The sequence below is a fragment of the Antrostomus carolinensis genome, unplaced genomic scaffold (assembly GCF_000700745.2).
Source record: "Antrostomus carolinensis isolate BGI_N321 unplaced genomic scaffold, ASM70074v2 scaffold17534, whole genome shotgun sequence".
Lineage (NCBI taxonomy): Eukaryota > Metazoa > Chordata > Aves > Caprimulgiformes > Caprimulgidae > Antrostomus > Antrostomus carolinensis.
Window position 1 is genome coordinate 20,610 of NW_010312987.1, and position 12,000 is coordinate 32,609.

General features: G+C 41.1%; 1 protein-coding gene across 2 annotated transcripts in view; it reads left to right on the plus strand.

Annotated features, from left to right (window-relative positions):
* The first annotated feature begins 8,632 nt into the window (after positions 1–8,632).
* Positions 8,633–12,000, plus strand: part of ABL2 (ABL proto-oncogene 2, non-receptor tyrosine kinase) — a 15,592-nt gene continuing 12,224 nt past the window's right edge. For both annotated transcript variants that reach the window (XM_010167198.1, XM_029084796.1), the window contains exon 1: positions 8,633–8,741. In XM_010167198.1, coding sequence (XP_010165500.1) covers positions 8,633–8,741 — 109 coding nt within the window. The remainder of the gene's footprint in view (positions 8,742–12,000) is intronic.

The following is a 12,000-nucleotide window of genomic DNA, read 5'->3' on the forward strand; positions in this document are numbered from 1 at the left end:
CTTGCTGGAACACATTAATGTTTTTGTTTAGTGAGAAGGTGCTAGAAATGAAGCAGCTATCAAATAGGAATAAAGAAAATGTCTTTTATTCAACTTTCTAACTTTTCTTCAATTCACCTGTTTTTTAATTAAAAGCTGCTATGGGACTATGACAAAAGATGTGAAGAGGAAGAAAGCAAATAGCAAGATGGTAAAGTTGCTAATGATGTTAAGTTATTAAAGAGAGTAGAGGCAAAGCTGACTGAAGAACTGCAGGTTGAAGAAGTGGTAGAAGATTTCAGTGTAAACATGTGGAACAGAGAAAAATGGTTCTAGCTTTGCATATGAGGTATTTAGCTCTGAGCTGACTCCTACAACAATAGAAATAAATTTTTGAGCTGTAATAAGACAGTATCATGACAACATGTGGAATTATAGTCCAAAAACAGAGCGTTAGGAATAGAAAAAATACATAGTTCTGCCATTTCACAAAGCCGTGGTTTGAATACTGTGTGTAATTCCAGTCAGGTTGTCTGGAGCAGTGTATGGTAGAGCTAGAAAAACTCAGAGGACTATTTAAAGGTGATCAAAGGCAATAACAACATCAGAGTGCCTGGGACAAACTCTCCAGCCTGGAAGAGAGGTGGCTGAGGTACAATAAGATAAAGGCCTGTAACAAGCACAAGTGGCAGGGAAAGCACCAACGTGTGGTGATCGTTCAGGATTTGCCACTGTACAGAGCGAGGATCATCACATGAAACTAGCAGATGCCATGTTCAAAACAAATAAAAGCCTGTTCTTCATTCTACAGTGTGCAGCGGGGTCTTGCTTATGGGATGAGTTTAGTTTGCATTACTTCAGACAGCAGCTGGACATAATAATGGAAGAAGCCTGTTTGGAAGTGTGAGTACAGCACCAGCAGCTCTGGCTCAGAAAGACCTTGAGATGCAACAGGTTGGAGGCTTGGAAAGTGTTCTGGAATAGTGTCACTACCCTTTCCCCAGGCAGCTTCTGTTGGCAATGGTAATGGCAGGATGCTGGGCTGTATGTGTCCCAGTATGGTGGTTGTTAGGTGACTGGAGAATCCCAGTTGTCAGCTAGACTACTTGCTTTTGACATTCTTAAGTGTTCTGCTAAATCTGAGAGGCATGACTTGCTTTTCCTATCGTACTTCCTTTAAATATTCTATAGTTTTGATGTTAACAAGAAGTACTTGTAGTTCCTAAAAAGAAAAATAATAATCTCTGTGCCTAACTTTAACCACTACAATAGCAGACATACATAAAATACATGTTTGTAGCTCAGCTGCATAAAATTCCTTCAAGTTGAGTATATTGACTAGTCTTACCTCTCTTGAATTTATTATTTTTAAAACACTTTCTTTTACAGTTCTGTCCAAAAATATCAAATATCTACTGAATAATATCCATCACAAACCTACTAAATTATATAAGAATTTTTAATCCAGATCCACTTAACTTATTAATAATCTTTGTCTATTTACAATTATCCTTCTCTGTAATAAAACTGATTTTATTACTACACCAGCAATTCAAACAGGGACTTTTTTATAGCTTTGATTACTTTTAGAATAGGAGTATTGAGCTTGCTCAGTCTCACTATAAAATTCCCTGCAAAGCTGTATTAATTCTGCCATAACCCAGAAAGGATTTCCCCAAAATGTTATTTCAGTGAGTACATTCTTGTCTTAATACTGGACTCAGACACATGAGGGCTAAACGACGCTGTTAGCAGACTTGAGAAAGCAAATGGAATGGCACGGCCTGAAGCTGCAGAGCTGTCGGTGCTGAGGCAGGAATTCTCCTCCTGCCCAGGCCGGGGTTTGTGTTACGCTGGTTGCTGAGCAGCTGTTGGGAACGGCGCTGGTGAATGGAGCCCCTTGTCTGGTCAGCAGAGCCAATGACAAGTGTCTTGGTTTCGCCAACGGGAGGCGGCACAGCAGCCAGGAGCCAAGTTTAGTGTCGTGGATGTGTTTCTCTGACTTCATACGTGCACGTTCGCTCTGCTCCCCACAAAAGTGGATCAGCCTGTAAGGCTGAGAAAGGAGCAAGACAACTACAACTCCTTCAGCCAGAGCTCAGCTGAATGTCAGGCTCTGGGGATCTCCTGACAAGCATCCACATTAAGAGTGTTCCCTGCTTCTGAAGTTAACAAGACAGCATGCAATTTTTGGGCAAGTATTCATGCTAAAGCTCGGCTTTTCTTGGAGGAAAGGAAACACTGGTTTATTTTCTAAGACAAATATATTTCAAGGAGGCAAGATCACAGGAGTGTTTTAGTCAAATGAAGTAAATATTTTAAAAAGGAAACCCCTTCTTTGTTCAAGAGAAGAAAGTGGCTGTGGACAATGGCTTGAACAGCGTATTGGCTGCTGACAAATGAGGTTGACAGTTTTGTGATTTATTTTTAGCTAGGTAATTTTTTTTTTAAAACAGAAGTACTTTGTGGCTTTGGCAGTTGCTGCATGTTCAGTGTGGGTGGATGGAACTGAAGTCGCATCTGTGCTAACAAGCGTTTTGGGATTCCATTAAAAAAAAATTAAACTCATGTACTGGAAACTGAAGCTCTATCAGCTCACCTGGGGAGCTCTGCCCTCTGAATATCCTCCAAAAGGTAAGCAGTGCTGCCTGTCCAAGGCACTTGCAAAAATAATTACTTGGGCCTCAAGCTGTGACATCAACTCAAAGTTGAGCCGTTTCTCTTTCACTCCTGAGATTACAAGTCAGTGAGTTAAGCTCTACCCTCTCCTTCCAAGTTTTCCTTCTAACTAGAAAGGCTAAAAGTAAATTTCAAAAAACCAGCTGAGAAACAGTTTAATGTGGTCATTGTTCCAGGTGCTGAGTCCAAGGAGAGTACCTAATAAAGTAGGACTTCCAGTGAGATGTAATTATGTCACTTGAAAAGCAGCTTGGACATTTATATCATGTTAACTCAAAGGTCTGATCAGCTAACGCGCTTTACATCTGCAAAATAAACCTCTCACCAGCTAGACTTTGTTAGTGTAGATATTTCTGGCTTTAAGCTCAGGGGTTGGTTGAGCCATGATTTTTCAAGCAGTCTTTTTGCTGAAGGGCTCTTACTTCAGATGTTTGTCTTAACACTGTGTGAGTAAATAGCTATTCATTTGATTTGCTTGGAAGTAGATAATATCTTGGCTTTGATCTGGCCAGTATTAACGACTCCTCAGGAATTCTGTTGGAGTGAAGTGTAATCCACATTAAGCAACTTCTCTCCCAAAGTACCGATTAAAAAATGTGCTAAATGACTTGCTGTAAGCTGTCATAATGTTTGGCCATCCCACCTTCTCTGGAGAGCTGGGTGACCTAATCCTCCCTACCCTTCATACTGGAGAGGTTTACTGGAACTTACCACGACAGAGTAGGAATGTCAAATAGACTTTTGATCTACAGTTTCCCAGTTACCTTGAAATCTGGGTGTCTCTTCATAGCACTCCTTCCCCTAAAACTGTTATTGTGGGAGTAGTTTCTGTCCACTATAAAAAGGATTCAGAGGAACAAAGATGGGAACTTCATCACCTCAGTACTCAATGAAAACAGGTAAGTAATACAAAACATTTAAAAGTGGTGGTCTCTCTGCTTGTTTCTAGATTCCAAGCTGAATCGCTTTACAGGAGCTGAACAAATCCTTAGTAATTAAAGTAACAAACATTTTGATACAGTGTTCAGGATTTTGCAGAGGTTACACTTGTAGCTTTTCATTCTAAAATCTTTTTTGTACCTAATTTTAATTGTATTAAAACCTTTCTCAGTGCAGGAAAGCATTTTTCTTATTTTCTTATTATTAGGTTTTGGTTCCTCACCCAGAGGCACATTGAGAGAAGTCAGATTGCTACTTTTGTGTGGATTCTGGTACTTCTGATGATTCCCAGTACCTATGACAGGAAACATCCATTGTACCTTTTAATAACTGTTAGGTCCAGCTCTCCTGTGCTCACACAAGTTCCTCACTCTAAAGTGTTTTTAAAATGCGTCTAAAAACCTGCATAATTTTGCTAGCTGCATTTATCCCAGAGTCACTTTCCTGCCAGAGTTCTATGAAGACAGAAAATCTTCGAGGCAACGACAGACAGTCTATTGAGTTAGGAGTGTTTGTACTGAAGATGATCAATACTTCATCAACTTTGAAATTCTCTCTTAAAACAGCAATGCTACCAAATGTTTCAGTAGAAGCTTCAGTCACTTACAAACCTATACAGCTGTTGATCTATGAAGATATTTGTGTCTTGCATTGAATGAATGAAGATTTTCAAACGAATACTTTGAACTTTAAGCTTAATTAATTTCATTCTGGGTTCTGTACCAAAACATACTACTTTACCAGACAGAAGTTCAGAAAAAAACAGGGAAGTGCTGCATTAGGTTGATATTGGGAGACAGTTTATACCTATGTGTCACTGACATCTGAGCAAGAAAATAGGCTGAGGGACACCTCTGAATGTTTGGTAGCATTAAAAACAGTGGAAGAGAATAATTGGAACCAGTGATACAGAGTACAGGCAGTTCCTTCTATCAACATCAGTTTGTTTCAATCTTAACATAGCTAACCTCTTGTGTTCAGGCAGACAGTGTCTTGAATGCTTCATACACTGGTGTAACAAGTTGAGAACAATCTGTCTCTCTCCTTCTACCAGTGAAAATACATAGACACCAAAAACCCTTGGATTTTTATATCAAGCTACCCAAAAAGCATGTCTTCTAGGTGAAAACCCACCACTTTAACCATGAAATAAGGTCAGGGGAGTACTTCATGCAGCAGTTTGTTGTGTTGCAAAATAAATCTGCATGTAAGAGGCAAGCTGTATGGAGAACTTTTAGGTTTCTCCATTATTTCTCTCTCTGATACCAAAGATGACTTTTGTTAACCTTTTCCATTTCAGATATGTTTTGATAATTGAGGCAAGATAGTACTACCAGCTTGGCTTGGAACATTTCTTTTTATATGGTGTGAGCTGTTCATGATGCAATTTAATCACTGACTCTGAAGTCTCCTCCCATTCTGTCTCTCTCATCCTGGTACCATAAGTAGAAACCTATTCCTTGCCCATCCCAAGTTCTTGGCTTGGAGCTGTATTTCTTGGCTTTATTCAGTGGGTTGTTTACAGTACTTAAACCTTGCACCACTCTGTGGGAGGCCCAAAGACTAACATGGATCTGTGCTTAGCTCAAGCAAACCACGTTATTAAGAGTCTGGTTGCTTGCAGGAGAGGAACACCAAGGAATGGCATTTAGTTAGGTTGCCTGCATTTTACCAAAGCCATATGTCAGCTGTCTGACCCTTTTAAACTGGTATTTTTCATGGCCACATGTATGTCAGCAGAAAGACTAGGTGGTCCATTTAGGTAAGGGCTTAAAGTCTGTTACAGGGTGAAGAAAGTTCATAGGTCTGCTTCTATGCTACCACATTATTAGACAGCAGGAACTTGGCCTGTTCAGCATTGGTTTGCTTTTTAGTATGTAGTTTGCCTTGAGTATTTTTGGTTAGTAGGAAGTGCTGAGACTTGGCTTCAGAAGCAAAGCTACTGTAGAACTTGATACTATTCCAATTGTGTCAGCAAAATAGGAAACCCACTTGCTGCTGTGTTATCAATTTTGTTTCCTCATATTCATTACAGCAGAAATCCTCCCACTAACAAGCTGGTTAAAGATCTCGAAGTCTAGGGATGTAAAGTGATGTATGTTTTGAAGATACAGTGGAAAATAGCAATTATACTAGCAGTTGTTAGTTACTTGATGCTCTAAGTTGACCAATGCCTATTCTTTGCTAGTCTTAAAGCTGAGTCTGTGTGTAAAATAGCATCATGGATATTTATATGGGTATTTAGTTTGAAAACTCAAAGTGAAAATAAAGTGAAAGATGGGGCACATGCAGGGATCTTGGTGGCTTTGTATTGAAGTTTCTCATTGTGAAAAAGAGCCGTGTGAGAAGCCAGAAGATAGAACACCATGTATATATATATACACACACACATATATATATATACACCCTATAGTTTTTGATGTAGAATACTAAGGTATCAGATTGAGACTGTATGCAATAACCAGTATTTACCCTGTAACCCTTTCTTTGTCTCTAGTCCTTCCACTGACAAACCAGTCACTTTGGCCTGCTGCCACCACCACCACCAAATCCTGTGTTTCCATTTACACATTCTTTTGTTTGATTAAGAGACATTGACAGTTGTTTCATAAATTCAGTGAATTTTGTAGAAGCTCCCTGAACTCTACATTTCAAAGCAGCACAGTCAGCAAGATTTCCTTACATTCAGCTTTTTCCCACCCCTGGAAGAACTAGAGAAATGCTTGTAAGTGGATGATCTAAGTTGTACAGGAAGGGTAACCACTCTCAGGACACAACTTTGAAGGGCACCATAGGGAATAGTCTGAATAGCTGCTGTGCTTGAAAGGTAGATTCTTCCACAGAGGAAGTCGAGTATACCAGAATTAAGATTTTATATTGTGCACTTATTGTGAAGGGAACGGGAAGAGGATGCAGATGTGGTGGATGCAGATGTCAAGGTGATGGCCTACAGTGTAAAATAACTATCTAGGAAAATCAGTTGTAAAAGAGGTAACACTCATCTGGAAGGTGGGAAGATACCTGATTTTACTCTTCCTGTGTGCATTTGACAGGACTTTATGACACACTGTGCAGGGACACCCCATGTCCCTCCCCACTGATAGACATCTTCAGGAGGGTGGGTGGCTGGAAGGGTGCAGGGACAGAATTGCCCTGTAACTGTTACAGGAAACTTACAGCCAAAACATTAGTTGCCCATAGTGCCAGTGCTGGCCACTGATTCCCACCAGGAGCTCGTTAACAGACCGGTCAGCCATTAGGCTTTGGCTAAGAGTACTCTTCTGACAGAGGCTAAATTGCAGTAGGTGTATTTGCAAGTTACATTATTAATCCAACCTGACTTTCTGCTAATCCTTCTTTGTTCCAAATACCAATTACTCATCTGTTGTATTTTACCTAACAAGTAAATTTGTTATTTCAGCTAAGGTTATTAACTAGTACAGTTAAGGCTGATTTAGCCACACATCCATATGTGGCTTCCCATTTCCTGGTACCCTTTGAGACCCACCTGAAAAGCATTTATTAAAAAGCTCATCCACTTGTTTCTGAGTCTGTGCTGTCTTGCTTGGCAAATTCTGCTTATTGTTTGTGTATTACCAGATAAACTAAGGTTGCTTCAAATACCAGTGTAATTAAGAATACTCAAAACACATAAGAGAGGGGAGAACACAATGAACTGCAAGCTCAAAAACCACAGAAAAAGAGATAAAGCCTAGGAGCTCTTAAATAAAGGCAACTCCACCTATAACTAGTGGGTAGCATGCTGCAGAATTCACTGAGCTTGGTCTTGGAGGAGGAGGCAAAGAGGTTGCCCACTTGTCAGAACACTAGGAAGACAACAACATGCAGGTATCCTAAGGTATTTTCTTTATCTAGTTATTTTTTGCACATATATTAGGTGATAGTGGCAGGGGAAATAACTCATGTCACAGGCCATACAGGGGAAAAGCAACTCCTTGTCACCACAGCACATCCACAGTTTTATAGATAGTTTTTCCACATCCACAGCCTTACAAAACGCAAACATTTGTAACAAGCCAGGTTGCTCATTTCTTACCTTTAGCATGAGCTGAGTCCTCCTCACTTGGTGCAGCTGCCTTTCTCGAAGAACAGCAGAGTTTGTGGGTTATAGAAATGCTGCTTTTTTCTCTTGGTGGGCTGCAACAGCTCCTGTCTCCCTCCAAAAGGCCAAACCACTTCCCTTTCCCTGCTCCCTTTTATACCCCTGGGCAGGCCCACCACCCTCCCAGGTGTGAGACTGCCCTGGTGATTGCTTGTTCTTTAACCCTTCCTTGTCCACGTGTTAGGAGGAGCCTGTCCTCCTACAAACCATACAGCCTAGAAAACTAGGGCTTTTAGAGAATTCATCCAACAAATCTTATGTTTTTTGAGAGGTAATTTGATGGTGCCCTTTTGGAGAGCTGTCCTGAGTGTTACTAACTCAGCAGATACACAGCTCAGACCGGGCGTACCGTGCTGCCCTTGCTTTCTGGTTCTTTCTGAAATCCTGAAGTGTTGAAGAGCATTTACTTGCTCAGTGCTTGTGCATCTCTTAGACATGTATTTTCACTTACACAGTTTCCTGTTGGTTCATGAAAATAAATGCTCAGTAATGGTATGTAGAGTGGAAAAATGAATCAATCTGGGCGGTCCCCTTAATGGGGGATCTGTTTTGTAATTTCTACAAAGGAATTTCTCCAAGGAAACTCTTTGCTTTCTTCCCAAACATTTTGTTGCCCAACTCTTAGTGAAACAAAACTCTGTCTTTATAGCTCATCTCAAAAATTGTTTCAACTTGCAGCCCCAGTCCCCACATCCTCTGTTTGTTCAGCGTTCCCTGGGAAGCTCCACCCTCACTTCCAGCTAATAACCACGTTAACCCACAGTGATTTCCCCAGTTTCTCCTTCGCCCGCTTGGCTAGCGCTTGCTTTTCCATCGGCAGCGATCGTCCGCACGTGCTGGTGTTTGTACTGGCAGTGGCAGCCCAGGACTTCTCGGGTCAAGCAGCCTTTTCTGCTTGCTTCCAAGCACAGCATGATTGTGGGGACAGTTCTCTTCCAGTCCAGCAGCTATGGCAAAGAGGGCAAGCTGCTCTGCTGCCTTGGCGAGGGAGCCTCTGAGCCCGGTGTGTCGCATTTCACAGGTATGCTGCTCAGGGATGTGATGCTGTGCCATCCCTTTCCTCTCTTTCTCCGAGTGCTTCAGGGAGGATGTGGGTCCTTTCAAGTCTGTCTATGTCTTATAGTAAGAGACCAACCACAGGCAGGACTGAATTTGCCTGTTCTTACCTGGGGTTTGAGGATTATCAAAATGCTTCATTTTTATGAGCAGTTACGCAGCTCGTATTTCAGAATATTTCACTTCAGCACGTGATGTCATGCTAAAATTTAAGATTTAGCATATAATACATCCTCCTCTTGGACCGAAGAGATTGGCAATTGTTGTGTCAGCAGCACAGGGTGGGGGACAGTTCGTATTTCAGAATATTTCACTTCAGCACTTGATGTGATGCTAAAATTTAAAAATTAAAAAATTTAAGATTTAGCGTATAATACATCCTCCTCTTGGACCAAAGAGATTAGCAATTGTTGTGTCAGCAGCACAGGGTGGGGGACACAACACCTCTTACATGTTGCCTGAGCAGGAAAAGCATTCATATCCGGAGAGAAACAAATTGTATTGTGGGAGTAAAGAAAAGGAAGGAGATGGATGGAGCATAACCTCCTGGCATGAGCGTGTATTACTTGTACACTAAATGATGATGTAAGTTTTCCATTGTATAGGAAATGAAAGTGGTAATATATGATTTATGGTTAGGCTTTAAAAGGAGCTGATATAAAACAGAACTTGGCAGCTCATTTCCTTACTCTTGGTGTGACCAGAGCTCACAGACTATTCAGTTGGAGAGGTACCAGTTGTAATATGCTTTGGTTATCGTAGTTTCCTTAATGAGGTCTGTGTGATTATCATGTTTGACTCACCTTTCTTATCTGTACATATTGGATGGTATAGATCCCACGCTGTGTTGAGCAGCATAGGTTATTACATAATAAAAACCTGCAATAGGTACTTTTATATTCTGGTAGATTCCCCTTGAGTAGATATTGGGTAACCTTTACAGTTACTTAAGCACCCAAGTCACTCTAAAAATTTAAACTGAAGGAAGTTAGCCAGACATGAACTCTTAAAAGCATTTGATTTTTAGGTAATGTGATTTTTAGGTAAGCACTGTAGCTAAGTGATGGAAGCTCCTCATCAAACATTAACTTCTGCTGGCTTTTTTTGTACATAAAGTGGGTGTTAAGAACATGTGCCAGCCTCCCAGGCATTCCCCAGGAAGCGGTAGCAGTCCCACATCTGCTCTGAATCCTCACTGGCACCCCTGCACAGCACCTCAAATGGTTCCACGTGGGCAGAGCTGCTCAGGGCTGAGCAGCAGGTGGCATTGCTGCTGGTTTGCCTTGGCTGGAGTGCCCGCTGCTGGGCTCAGCCTGGCCAGGTGTAGCTGCTGGTGGAGGGATTTGCTGCAGCAGCTCTGAGGCTGAGCTGCTGCTGGGCTGCTCCAGGCTTACCCAGCGAGTCCACGGTTGAATGCTTAACTCTGCTGCCTCTTACGTTGCTCAGGTAGATACCCAGTTCAGGAGCTTTTCTGGCTTGAGAAAGAAGCTTTGATTTAGAACAAATGCATATAATATTTTTGTTTGAAGGCTTTCACATTTCAGCAGATATATAATTAAAAGTACAAAGTTATTGAAATGCCATTAAAGCATTTTGGAGCTGAAAGGTTGGGTGTTTTTTGGAAACACTGCCTACTTTTGTGTTTGCTCCTTAGCAGAGATGCATAAGTCAGATTTCTTGTGTAGCACATTTGCTGAGTGACTTTGCTTAAGGCATGGAAACGTTCTCTCCAACACAAGTGGCTGTAGGAGTATAAAGAATGTATTATTTAATTAAATATGTATTTTTTTTTACTCTATAAAGAGAGATGGATTTAGGAACTGGTGTTCTTTCCTGATGCTTAACAACTGGACACCCAGCCCTGAAAAATTCCAGTGGGATGTTGGCAGCCATGCTGCAATGTGGGTAGCTGAGCAGATGTTGGGATTTCCACTCTTTTCCATGATAGCACCCGGTCTGATGGGTTAGTATGTTGTAAAACTAATTGCAGTTGATGGTTAGGAACAAGAAGTGTATGTAAATATGTATCTGCAGCAAATGAAATCAAAGTGACATTTTGATAGCTTAATTTCTAGTCACTTCTGTTCTTGCTAGAACACCCTTGATAGGGTGCTACTTTGGCAAGGCTCAGGAGGTAGGTTATTAAGTAATAGCAAGATGAGCAGGTTATGCAAACAGTATAACTGAATAATTACCAGAAATGCAGTCAAAAGCCACTTAGCTATGTGTTTAAAAACAAAACAGAACCAACCTCAACCATTTACTTTCTTAGGTACCTACAATACAGTTGAAATATTGCATGTAGATGCTGGGAACCCTGCTCTGTCCTGGTTTTCCAGGCCTGAGCTCTCTGTCCTGTGACACAGATTTGGCATATTACTTGGCACAGGCCTTTTCCTGTTTTGTGTCTCACTGACTTCCCAGTTTTCCTGGGAAGTACTGTGTTCTCTTTAAAGTGCCTGATAGACTAGCTCTCGCTCACGAATGTCAGTCTCATGGGATTGTGGGGAGGGGGTTATTATACACACACATTCTCAGGCAGTGGTGTGCTTAGAAACATCCCAAGCCTGACTTCTCAGCCCCTCAGAAATGGGCCAAAGCAATGATGGTAAAGTGAAGAAAGCATCCAACTTTTTAAAGAGGATTTGTCATATTTCATGCATTTCAGTACATCTTTTTACAGTGAATCTCCATAAGTAAGTTCAACAAGAGATTTTTGGAAATACGTATTGGGACAGGAACTTCACATCAGTTGTGTCATCAGAGAAAATATTTATATCTTTACACCTTTATTTTTTTTTCCCCCTTGAGCAGCCCACATGTATGAAACCACATCATCGCTCTTTCTCTTGTCTAAATATTGAAATTTATTCTGCTGCATGTTCTTGGAAAACCTCTCTATGGGCTAGGAAGCCAGTGATGGTGTTGGCACAGCACTACCATGAAGTGTTCAGACGGTTTTGCTTTTTACTGCAGTTCTTTCCAAAACCCTGTGTATTCAGATTCTTTTTCATCATCACAGGAAACAAGTCTGATTCTCCCCCCAACTCCCTTGTGCTATCAAGTTTGCATCTATTGTCCTTTGAAACAGCAAAGCAGAACTGCCTGGGTATTCAGAAACACTGCTGCTAAATACCTATATGCTGCATCACCCTTACTACTTTCTGTCCCCGTCAGTTTTCCATGTCTTATTACAGTCTTGAAATGTATTACAAATCACCATC